The sequence below is a fragment of the Lolium perenne genome, chromosome 5 (assembly GCF_019359855.2).
Source record: "Lolium perenne isolate Kyuss_39 chromosome 5, Kyuss_2.0, whole genome shotgun sequence".
In the NCBI taxonomy this organism is placed as follows: Eukaryota; Viridiplantae; Streptophyta; class Magnoliopsida; order Poales; family Poaceae; genus Lolium; species Lolium perenne.
In genome coordinates this window covers 123,361,837-123,375,164 of record NC_067248.2, presented here as the reverse complement: position 1 = coordinate 123,375,164, position 13,328 = coordinate 123,361,837, and the positions used below count along the sequence as shown (strand labels likewise).

Below are 13,328 nucleotides of genomic sequence, written 5' to 3'. Positions count from 1 at the left end.
GAACGCAATATTTCGGAAGATCAACTGTGGAAGGAAATTATACCAAAAATCCTATTTTTCAAGATGACGAAGGAAGCCAGAAGGAGGAGCCAGTTGGACCCAAGGTGGGCCCAGACCATAGGGCGGCGCGGCCCATGGCCTGGCCGCGCCACCATGTGGTGTGGGGGCCCCACAGCCCCTTTCGCCTCCTTTTCTTCGCGAAACCCTTCGTCCCGAAAACCTAAGCCACAGAGGGTACCTCGCGAAGAGTTACAGCCGCCTCTGCGGGGCGGAGAACACCAGAGAGAAAAGAGCTCTCCGGCGGGCAGGAATCCGCCGGGGAAATTCCCTCCCGGAGGGGGAAATCGACGCCATCGTCACCGTCATCGAGCTGGACATCATCTCCATCACCATCATCATCATCATCTCCACCATCATCACCGCCATCTCCACCGCTGGACACCTTCACCGCCGTAGCAATTTGGGTTTGATCTTGATTGTTTGATAGGGGAAACTCTCCCGGTATCGATCTCTACTTGTTATTGATGCTATTGAGTGAAACCATTGAACCAAGTTTATGTTCAGATTGTTATTCATCATCATATCACCTCTGATCATGTTCCATATGATGTCTCGTGAGTAGTTCGTTTAGTTCTTGAGGACATGGGTGAAGTCTAAATGTTAGTAGTGAACTATGGTTGAGTAATATTCAATGGTATGATATTTAAGTTGTGGTGTTATTCTTCTAGTGGTGTCATGTGAACGTCGACTACATGACACTTCACCATTTATGGGCCTAGGGGAATGCATCTTGTACTCGTTTGCCAATTGCGGGGTTGCCGGAGTGACAGAAACCTAAACCCCCGTTGGTATATCGATGCAGGAGGGATAGCAGGATCTCAGAGTTTAAGGCTGTGGTTAGATTTATTCTTAATTACTTTCTTGTAGTTGCGGATGCTTGCAAGGGGTATAATCACAAGTATGTATTAGTCCTAGGAAGGGCGGTGCATTAGCATAGGTTCACCCACACAACACTTATCATAACAATGAAGATTATTTAGCCGTATGTAGCGAAAGCACTAGACTAAAATCCCGTGTGTCCTCGAGAACGTTTGGTCATTATAAGTAAACAAACCGGCTTGTCCTTTGTGCTAAAAAGGATTGGGCCACTCGCTGCAATTGTTACTCTCGCACTTTACTTACTCGTACTTTATTCAACTGTTACATCAAAACCCCCTGAATACTTGTTTGTGAGCATTTACAGTGAATCCTTCATCGAAACTGCTTGTCAACACCTTCTGCTCCTCGTTGGGATCGACATTCTTACTTATCGAAAATACTACGATACACCCCCTATACTTGTGGGTCATCAGGGTCATCCCAAAAATAATGCCTCAAATCATAAAGGAATTTCCTCCTTTGCTGAGCTGAAAAGGTTGGAGGCAAGTACTTGGATACAATAAAGTTAGCATAATCAGCATACCAAGGACTATCTCGCGAGTTCACCTTTATTACAGCCAATTGTTCATTTGGAAAACTATCATTAACAGGAACAGGGTCATAAGCAGTATTTTCCAATCTAGATAAATTATCAGCAACAGGATTATCAGCACATTTCCTATCTATAATATGTAAATCAAATTCTTGCAAAAGAAGCACCCATCTAATAAGCCTTGGCTTAGCATCTTTCTTTGTCATAAGGTATCTAATTGCAGCATGATCAGTATGGATTGTAACTTTTGAATCAATGATATAAGATCTAAACTTGTCACAAGCAAAGACTACAGCTAATAATTCTTTTTCAGTTGTAGCATAATTTCTTTGAGCAGCATCAAGAGTTTTGCTAGCATAATGAATAACATTTAATTTTTTATCTACTCGCTGTCCAAGAACAGCGCCTACAGCAAAATCACTAGCATCACACATAATTTGAAAAGGGAAGTTCCAATCAGGAGGTTCAACTACAGGAGCAGTTGTTAAGGCTTTCTTTAGAGTTTCAAAAGCTTCCTTACAATCATCATCAAAAACAAAAGGTACATCTTTTTGAAGAAGATTAGTAAGAGGTTTTGAAATCTTGGAGAAATCTTTAATAAATCTCCTATAAAACCCAACATGACCAAGAACACTACGAATACCTTTAACATCCCTAGGATAGGGCATCTTCTCAATTGCTTCAACTTTAGCTCTATCCACTTCAATACCTCTCTCGGAAATTTTATGTCCCAATACAATTCCTTCATTAACCATAAAGTGGCATTTCTCCCAATTAAGAACAAGGTTAGTTTCTTCACATCTCTGCAAAACTTTATCAAGGTTTCGCAAGCAATTATCAAAAGAATTCCCATAGACAGAAAAATCATCCATGAATACCTCTACAATATTCTCACAAAAGCCATGAAAAATAGCAGACATGCATCTTTGAAAAGTAGCAGGAGCATTACATAAACCAAAAGGCATACGTCTATAAGCATATGTTCTATAGGGACAAGTGAAAGTGGTTTTCTCTTGATCTTTAGTTTTAACAGCAATTTGTGAAAACCCAGAATAACCATCAAGAAAGAAAAAATGAGTATTTTTAGACAACCTCTCTAACATTTGATCAATAAAGGGTAAAGGGTAATGATCTTTCTTAGCTATTAACTTTTCGATAATCAATGCACATTCTATACCCCACAACTACTCTTTGAGGGATGAGCTCATCATTATCATTAGGCACAACAGTCATTCCTCCTTTCTTAGGAGCACAATGCACAGGGCTAACCCATCTACTATCAGCAATAGGATATATAATACCAGCTTCAAGAAGTTTTAATACCTCATTCCTTACCACATCCTTCATCTTCGGAATTAGACGACGCTGATGTTCAACAACAGGCTTTGCATCATCTTCCATATTGATAGCATGTTGGCAAATAGAGGGAGAAATCCCCTTCAAATCATCAAGAGTATAGCCAATAGCTCCTCGGTGTTTCTTCAATATTTCCAATAGCCTTTCTTCCTCAAATTCTGAAAGCTTAGAACTAATAATAACAAGATATATTTTCTTATCATCAATATGAGCATACTTAAGATTATTAGGTAGTGGCTTAAAATCGAAAACAGGATCTTCCTTTGGTGGTGGTGTTGTTCCTAAATCATCAACCGGCAAGTCATGTTTAAGAATAGGTTGACGAAGGAAAATTTCATCAAGCTCATTCCTTTCTTCCCTAAAGACTTCACTTTCACTATCCTCCAAATGTTGCTGCAAAGGATTATTAGGAGCAAGAGCAATAGACGCACATTGTTCAACTCTAAAATCATTATTAGGCAATTCAGCTTTATAAGGAGTTTCGGCAAATTTAGAGAAATTAAACTCATAAGATTCACCAGCAAATTTAGTCACAATTTTTTCCTTCTTGCAATCTATGGCAGCTCCACAAGTATTTAGAAAAGGTCTACCAAAAATAATAGGACAAGACTTACTAGCAGCAGAACCAAGTACCAAAAAGTCAGCAGGATATTTGATCTTACCACATAGAACTTCCACATCTCAAACAATACCAATAGGAGAGATAGTTTCTCTATTAGCTAGCCGAATAACCACATCAATATCTTCAAGTTCACAAGAACCAATTTCATGCATAATCTTCGTATAAAGCTCATAAGGAATGGCACTAATACTTCCACCAATGTCGCATAAACCATAATAACAATGATCACCAATTCTAACAGAGAGCATAGGAACACTAGCTTTCCTAGACTTATTAGGATGCGAAACAATATTAGAGGCATCTTCACAGAAAATAATATGACCATCTTCTACATTTTCAGTCACAAGATCTTTAACTATTGCAATAGCAGGTTCAACCTTTATTTGTTCTTCAGGTTCTGTAGGTTTCTTTGCACTTTTATTAACCGCACTAGTTATAACAGAATAATCCTTCATTTTAGCAGGAAAAGGAGTTTTTTCAATATATGCTTCAGGAAGAATATGATCAACAGTTTCAATTATAGCACATTTATTTATAGATGAATCAGTTTTATCTTTGTATGGTTCATGATACTTATCAAAATTCTTCCTAGGCAATTCAAAGTGAGAGGCAAAAGCTTTATAAAAGTTTGCAACGACTTGAGAATCAAGACCATAAGTAGCACTCATATTACGAAATTTATCAGTCTCCATAAAAACTTCAATGCATTTATAATCATAATTTATACCTGACTCTCTATCTTTGTCGTTCTCCCATCCTTCAGTATTCTCCTGGATCCGATCAAGAAGGTCCCTTTTAAACTCTTCTTTGTTGCGTGTAAATGATCCAGAACAAGAAGTATCCAGCAAAGTCTTATCTTGAAAAGACAATCTTGCATAGAAATTATCAATAATAATATTACCAGGAAGCTCATGAATGGGGCATTTGAGCATTAAAGACTTCAATCTCCCCCATGCTTGGGCAATACTTTCTCCATCATGAGGCCAGAAATTATATATGCGGTTCCGATCTTTGTGAATTTCACTTGGAGGATAGAATTTAGAATAAAATAAAGGCACAATATCCTTCCAATCAAGAGAATCACCATTCTTCAGCAATTTATACCAATGCGCCGCTTTACCCGACAGCGATATAGAGAATAGTTTCTTTCTAACTTCATCCATAGCAATACCAATAGCGCTTCACTCCCCGGCAACGGCGCCAGAAAATAGTCTTGATGACCCACAAGTATAGGGGGTGTATCGTAGTACTTTCGATAAATAAGAGTGTCGAACCCAACGAGGAGCAGAAGGTGTTGACAAGCAGTTTCGATGAAGCATTCACTGTAAATGCTCACAGACAAGTATTCAGGGGGTTTTGATATAGCAGGTAAATAAAGTACGAGTAAGTAAAATGCGAGAGAAATAATTGCAGCGAGTGGCCCAATACTTTTTAGCACAAATGACAAGCCGGTTTGTTTACTTATAATGACCAAACGTTCTTGAGGACACACGGGAATTTAGTCTAGTGCTTTCGCTTCATATAGCTGATTAATCTTCATTGTTTTGATAAGTGTTGTGTGGGTGAACCTATGCTAATGCACCGCCCTTCCTAGGACTAATACATACTTGTGATTATACCCCTTGCAAGCATCCACAAATACAAGAAAGTAATTAAGATAAATCTAACCACAGCCTTAAACTCTGAGATCCTGCTATCCCTCTTGCATCGATATACCAATGGGGGTTTAGGTTTCTGTCACTCCGGCAACCCCGCAATTAGCAAACGAATACAAGATGTATTCCCCTAGGCCCATAAAGGTGAAGTATCATGTAGTCGACGTTCACATGACACCACTAGAAGAATAACACCACAACTTAAATACCATAACATTGAATATCAATCAACAAAGTTCACTACTAACGTTTAGACTTCACCCATGTCCTCAAGAACTAAACGAACTACTCACGAGACATCATATGGAACATGATCAGAGGTGATATGATGATGAATAACAATCTGAACATAAACCTTGGTTCAATGGTTTCACTCAATAGCATCAATAACAAGTAGAAATCAATACCGGGAGAGTTTCCCCTATCAAACAATCAAGATCCAACCCTAATTGTTACAGCGGTGACGAGGTGCAGTGGTGGAGATGGCGGTGATGATGATGGAGATGATGGTGATGATGATGGAGATGATGTCCAGCTCGATGACGGTGACGATGGCGTCGATTTCCCCCTCCGGGAGGGAATTTCCCCGGCGGATTTCAGCCTGCCGGAGAGCTCTTTTCTCTCTGGTGTTTTCCGCCCCGCAGAGGCGGCTGTGACTCTTCGCGACTATCCCCTGGAGCTTAGGTTTTTGGGACGAAGAAGTGCGCGTAGGAGAGGAGGCCAGAGGGGGTCGTGGGCCCCCTCCCCACAAGGCGGCGCGGCCAGGGCTGGGCCCGCACCGGCCTATGAGGGGGGCCCTGGCGGCCCTCCTCGGCTCCTCCTTTTGGCTACCTCCGTCTTCTGGAAAAATAGGATTTTCAGTATAATTCCCGTCAATTGCTGATATTCCAAAATATTGCATTCTGATGGTGCTTTTTCCAGCAGAATCCTGACTCCGGTGCGCGATTCTCCAATAATCATGAAACATGCGAAATAGATGAAATAACATAAGTATCATCTCTAAATATGAAATATATCAATGAATAACAGTAAATTATGATATAAAATAGTGATGCAAAATGGACGTATCACCCACGACCCGAAGTTTATAAAGCCCGGAAGCCCAGTTATGAGATAGTTGGGAAAGATAGAGTTGTATTAGGAATAATGATTTGTAACTATTATGGGACGAACTCAAAGAGTCTCCCGGACTTTGCAACTTGTACATCACGAAACTCTCGGCTCCGCCTCCTATATAAGGGGGAGTCGAGGGACAAAGAGAGGATCGATTTCATTGTCAACACAACCCTAGTTTCTTAGCAGTCGAGTACTTTTCCGGCTGAACCTTCGAGATCTACTTGCCCTTTACTTCCCTGAAAACCCTAGTCTACAATCTGTAGGCATTGACAAGTCAATACCTTGTCAGGTGGCGGCGAGGATGGCCATCACAAACAGGGGCAAGGCTCAGGTACCGAAAGAGAGGTGCCTTCGTCGATGATGAGCTGGCGGCCATCACCAACATGATTGTTGCTGCGAAGGACGTCGCACAGGCAATCTGGGACAACAAGCCCACAGACATGCACCCTGACCTATACCAGGCGATCATGGACATGATTGGCTTCACCTAGGAGGATCTCATGGACGACGCTGAGCCACCTCGTCGACCACAAGGCCCAGGGTTCCAGCTTTGTGGGCATGAATGAGCCACACCGCATCCTCTGGCCGAGGAACTACCTTGACAAGCACCACTACAACATGTAGTGGTGCCCTTGAGTGTGTGGGTTTGGGGATGCATGCATGGAGGTAATGAAGTTGGATTATGACTTGATGATGATGTACAGTTTGGTTGTAGCTAGGGATGAAATATATCTGATGGCCCCTTTTTCTAAGTATGATGAGGTGGTACATACTAACCTCTCATGTGATGGTTAACTTGCAGTGTGAGGATGACACCCATTTTTGTTGTGGTGGTAGGATGACACCATAGCAGTGTAGGATTAACTTGTGATCCACTTTTGCAATGATCATGCATGCCCCTGTTAGTTTACCATTTCTGTCAACATTTGTGTTGTTCACCTATGACTTGGTTTAGTTGTTGTGTTACTTTTTTATGACTTGTTTCATTCTTGTGATCGATCAACAACCTTACTTGTTCTTATTTTGCCGTGCTAATGGTATGTGGTGTTCCGAGGAAGAGTTTCAGGTATCTACAACTCATACATGATCTGCCAAGATCAAGTTAGTGGGTACTCCAACAATATCTATAGAGGGTATGAAGAATTTGTGGAGGCACAACAAGAGTACCATAGCTTCTTAGTTGATGAGGCCATGTCAATTGAGGTCATCGATCAGCCAATGCAGTTAGCATAGCTACCGCAAGAAGCAATGTCTGCTCTACCAATGCCTTTACTGGAAGGAGCACTAGAGGTACGCGAGAGAAGGGTCAAAGATTTCATCTTCGTCTTTCCGATCGTCGTGATAGTTAGGATCTTGTGCTTCTGAATGGTGTGTGTGATCGGATGTAACATGCTATGACTATGACATGGTATTCTAATCCAATTTAAATTGTGAAAAGACTATGAAACTGTCATTTGTGCAACCAAACAACTGAACTGTGTTTCGGTGCATCCAAATTAAGCTGCAAGCAGGCAACCAAATAATGGGGCTTGTCTTTCCTCTATGGTGCAGAAAATGGCTTTGCGAGCAACCAAACAATATAACTTTTATGGCATGTGGCCCGTTTGCAACACGCATGAACTCCCTTCTCCCTGACGCAATCATCCTCGAATCAGACCCAGCAACCAAACGCGTCCTTAATTTTCTTGCTAACATTTGCATTTGTTTTCTCGTGTTGTCTTTGGCAGCGCATCAGCATTTCCTCATGTACGTAGACGCTTTCTAAAACATGCCATTAGATAGAAATTGTCTAGATAGACGTATCCTGAAAAAGGCATTTTAAATGTATTTAAAATATCAAAAATTCCAAAACAAATTAGTGGTATATGTTTGAACATTGTGTACTCATACGTAAAGTTGTGGTGACAAAAGATATTTTTTGCGGGTTGTGGACAGCTTTAAAAAAAATTACTCATAAAATTTTGTGTGCGAACATAAAACGTATGAATGTACAGACAAGATTTATGTTTAGACATCTTGAAATACGTTTTTTAGGCTGGTTAATCTAGAGATGTGAGCCAAAATGGAGTATAAGTTACTTACGTATGTAGTCATATAGGTACCTTGTTATAAGTTCTGTTTTGAAGCATAATATGGCTATTTATGACCCTGGAGAAAATGAGTGTTATCTTTTAAATGTAAGATCTTCGATCTGTATTAAATTAAATGCGTACTAAATCAGAAAACTTAATATGAAAACTTAATATGGATAACATTGTCATTTGTCCCATTTCTGGAAACTTAGTGAAATAAATGTTATTTTATGAGAGCTTTTCAATACTCCCTTCGGTTCAAACTAATTTCTTAAAAATAAACATATCTAGTCTAAAGAAAGTATTCGTTTTCTTGTTGACCTTCTAAATATGCCCGTTCTGGTTTTTTTTTCCAGAGTACATAGCTAGCTACCGGAGTGAGTGAAGGAATATATGGAGCTAGCTGCTAAACTTGGGAAGAAAATGCTCGATGGCTCCATCCACCGCCACCACCTCTCTTCATTAGCTTTTCTGGTGACAATTAATTTCGGTTAATGGCAAAGTTTCATCTTTCATACGAAATCAGCCCAAGTTGAATTAGTAGGTCGAAGGAGCACCTAGATATTTCTTCCAAAAACTTCTATTTATTGTTAACATCGTTCACTCCTCCGCAAAGCACCATGACAAGCTTCATGATACTCAGTTGGATAAGCTACCTCAGTTACTAGTAGTATTGAAACTAGCTAAGGTGTAAACCAGATTGATAGATTACTGTGATTCCTTGTGACTCTTCTGGCTTCTACAGCAAGTGCTAAACGGGTATTTTTTGCTTTAAAGATTATTAAAACAAGGTTATGCAATAAAATGGAGAGCAGAGTTTCTTGCCAACAGTTTGCTAGTCAACATGAAGAGAGAAATCGCAGAAAAGTACGGCTACGAGGATGTTCTTGAGCATTTCACTGACAGAAAAGACCAAGAGCTGGCATGTAGTCTATAGGATTAACTACAACACTGCGTAATTCTATAATTACCTAGTATTTAATTCTTTTGTTTTGAGAATCGGAGTATCTTAGACATGTATTGCTGCTACAATTGTACTTTGTGAAAAAATCAATCTAGTTATATAAGTTTCTAAAATACTACTCCCTCCAATTTAAAATAATTGCCCAAAAATTGATGAATCTAAAAATTGATGAATCTACTAACTTAAACATGGCTAGATATATTTATTTTTTGACAATTATTTTAAACAGGAGGGAGTACTAATTCTATTTCATTTTTCGTACAATTTGGTGTTCGAAAGAAAATTCTCATAATCCCTCTGTTCTAAAAAAACTGCTTAACTTTTTCTAAATTTAGATATATCTATATACATTCTTATCTAGATAAAATTGAACACCTTTTTAAAAACGGGGTGTATTATTTGCAGCTTCGTCCACCTCTTAAAGATTTTTCTGCATTAAAAAAGGTCCGTCACTGCATAGTAGGTGATTAGGTGGTGGTGTACACATACGATACAGGATAGAAACCATGTCTAGCATCATTCGTACGAAATCAGCTCGAGTCGGAATACAAGATCGAACGAGCACCCAGATATGAATATGATAATGCATGCAGTCACTCGTCGTGTCAAACCTCGCCGGCGTTCCCGGACGTCGCCTCCTCCTTGCCGGAGCCCGGCACATCATCAGTCATCACCAACGGCGCAGACACCAGCACGGGCCCGCGCCTTGTCAGCCTCGGCCTTCCAGTCCATGCGCGCGATCACCACGACCAGCACCGCCAGACTCACCGTCGCGCCGACGATGAGCCCTGCCAACAGGCCCTCGACCCCTCGCCGGGCCCTGAACCCGAGCGCCACCGCGACCGGCAGCGCAACGAGATAAAATCCTCCCAATGCGGCGTACATCCCCACCGCCGGCCTCGCCGTGCCCCGCACGATGCCGCCGCACACGTTCAGCGGGAAATTCACCAGCTCCAGCGCTGCCATCACCGTCATCGCCTTTGCCACGCCTTCCCGCACCCCCGCGCCTCGCGTGTACAGCCGCGCCCACTGCCGGCGTGACGCGAGCATGAGCGCGCCTCCGGCGGCACCGGCGAGGATGCCGCCCATGATGGAGATGGTGGCGGCGCGGCGCGCAGCGGCTGCATCGCCCGCGCCCAGGGAGTTGGAGACGCGCACGGAGGCGCTCACGGAGAGGGAGAGCATGGCGGCGAAGAGGAGGTAGTCGAAGTTGAGCGTCACCGCGATCACCGCCACCGCGCGCCGGGCGTCTGGCAGGCGGCCCGTGAGCAGGACCAGGATCTCGTAGCACCACCACTCTAGGCATGTGTTCAGGCAGGACGGGACGGCCAGCCGGAGAAGACGCACCCAGTCCGCCGTCCTGTCCGGGTCCGGCCACCACCACCTCCCGCATCGCGGCGCTTCGGCCCTTGCGTTGTTCTTCTTCATGAGGAGGGCGACGTAGGCCGCGAGCCCGACGGCAGTTGCGAGGTCGCTGAGCCAGACTGCGGCGGCGACGCCCTCGACGCCCCTGGTCCGTGACAGCCACACGGTGAGCGGGACGTGGGCGGCGAGCCCCACGGCGGAGGCGAAGAGCGTCGGGAGCGTCACCTCCTGCGAGCTCAGGTACGCCTTGAGCGGGCCGAGGAAAGAGGAGATGGCAAGGTCCGGGAGGAGGCAAACGACGTACCTCCTCGCCACTGCAGAGATGTCAGGCTGCTGGCCGAAGACATGGAGGAGCACGGCGTCGACCCGGAGCCAGAGCAGAGCGATGGGCACGGAGGCGGCGAGGAGCATGGCAGTGGCCATGAGCAGCGTCCTACGGAGGAGCGCCGCGTTCCCGGCGCCGTGCGCCTGGCCGCAGATGGGGTCCATGGCGCCGCAGAGACCCGTCAGGACGGCGAACCCCGTGGCGTTAGCGAAGCTGAAGCCCAGTGTGCCGGCGGCCAGCTCCAGGTCGCCGAGCCGGCCGAGGAAGGCGGTGGTGATGGCCTGCTTGGCGAACCACATCAGGTTCATGCCGATCAGCGGCAGCGCGATACCTCGCTGCGCACGCGCCTCGCCGGCTACCGCGCGCGCCGCCGCCTCCGCCCATCCCGGGTCCTTCTTCTTCATGGTCGGGCATCCATCTTGATCACGCTCTTGCTCTTGCAGCTGCTGGTGATGAGGTGGTGACGATGGATTCATGGCGAAATAATCAGTTCGTGGGCAGAGCAAAATGAGTTTGCTTTGGGAAGATGAGGAAAGAAAGAACGTGACAGAGCAAAATGAAGGTGCAACGGCCCGAAAACTGAAGCAGGTAGCGTGACGTTCATTGTATGTATTACCTCCATTCCGAAATATTTTTTTTTCTGAAAAACTTGTATTTATCAGCCATGCATGACACGTGGAATTGGACATAGTACATGGTGAGCAGAGTTTGTCCTGTCCAGCATGTGCATATACTTTTTGATTCAGAAGTTAAAATACCAGCCATTTTTTTATTCGGAACAAATATGGTCCAAAAACAAATTCCGTTGGGTTTGGTTTCTACGTACTATTCACCCTCTACTCCGTTCCAAAGTTTAAGTTTTTTTAAAAATCAAACCAAGTAAGGGTTGATCAATTTTTTAGAAAAATCTATCAACATATACAATATTTTGTAAATATCACACAAAAAATATTTCTATATCTATCTAAGATATTAATTTTGTATTTTGCATGTTAACGAACTTTGATAAAAAAATTAATCAAACAAAATACAGTTTGACTTTCTAAAAATAATATAAGCCTTAAATTTTAGGATGGAGGTAGTACTAATGTTTTTTAGTAGGTGAATGGCGCGTGGACATGTAAAAATAGCAAGGAAGATCAACGCGGATGTTGATCTAGCCCAACTTGAGGTCAACTTAATTAACTGAGACTTTTCGCAAAAAAAAAAGATTAACTAAGACTAGATAAGGAAGATTAACATGGATGTTCTAAGTGCTAATGGATTTTTTTTTGTGCGAATGTAGTGCTAATGGATTCATAATGCGTGATTATAAACTGAGGGAAGAATACCCCGATCTATTGGTACCATTGCTAGTGGGGAGCAGATCGACCACTCCATCATTGAATTACACGGATAGTAGTTTGATTATAGTATGTAGTTGTAGATCGAATAGATTTGGTTTGCTACTGAAGAAAACTAATGCAGTTATCCATAAGTGCTTGCTGAAAGCAACAATCAGCAATGATGATAGAAACTTGCAAGCCACAAGAATCTCCATCTTAACTTTTCTGCAGCCGTTACAACTTCCAGTGCCGACCAAATGCCTAGCCCTCCATCTTAGCTTGTCTGCGCAGCCGACATCATCCAAGCTTGCAACAGTTTCGGTTTTGGACGAAGAAGGAAAAGGAACGAGAAAGACTGTGCCTGGTGCATGATAAGCAAAGGCAAATGGGCTCACTATCACACTCCACTATCAACCAAATAATTGGCCAAAGCGATCTGCTTCCTCTTTTTGGCAAATTTAAGTGCGTTGCTTTCAAGATATACGACGCTTCTGTAGCTTTTTCGGGTAAGATCTATTTCTCTTTCGCTAGCCTATTCGTGCTTTAATTTGTTGACTGAATAGGACGCTGGAAATCAGTGCATGCAGCTCTAGCTAGACCGAATGGAAGGGGCAAACTTGATGTTCAGCATCATTGCATTTGCAGTTAAAAGCATTTGCTTGCAGTACTTGCCCTGTTCATGGTCATCCTCTTCATCATTTTTGTAGGTATAGCTCATTAGAGCATCTCCAGCCGCGTCCTCGTCCCAGTCGCATGCCCCAAAGGTCGCTTCGCTCCGGACGTCCCTCAAATATTGTCCGGCGTCCCTAGCCCATCCCCTGTGTATAGAGGCTCCATCGGGGACGCCGGACACGATTTTTACACTTGCTTTTTGTTTGGAGGTCGCGTTTAGGGGACGTGGCTAGGAAAGAGACCTCCTCCAAACGAAAATTTCGTCCGGACGTCCCCCAAACGAAAATTCGGCGCTATTGCCGGACGTCGTTTGGGGGATGCGACTGGAGATGCTCTTAGGAAGGTGGCTTCGAGTTGATCTTTGTATCTTTCTTATAAAGCTTTG

General features: G+C 43.4%; 1 protein-coding gene across 1 annotated transcript; it reads right to left on the bottom strand.

The window, feature by feature from the left end:
- Positions 1-9,674: 9,674 nt before the first annotated feature.
- On the bottom strand, positions 9,675-11,572 carry LOC127299787 (protein DETOXIFICATION 56-like). Its single transcript, XM_051329835.2, has one exon. The coding sequence runs from the start codon at positions 11,420-11,422 to the stop codon at positions 9,920-9,922; it is 1,503 nt and encodes a 500-aa protein (XP_051185795.1). The 5' UTR covers positions 11,423-11,572; the 3' UTR covers positions 9,675-9,919.
- Positions 11,573-13,328: the final 1,756 nt, after the last annotated feature.

Coding starts and splice junctions, on each gene's coding strand:
- LOC127299787 (XM_051329835.2), bottom strand. CDS start 11,422: ATGAATCCATCGTCACCACCTCATCACCAGCAGCTGCAAGAGCAAGAG.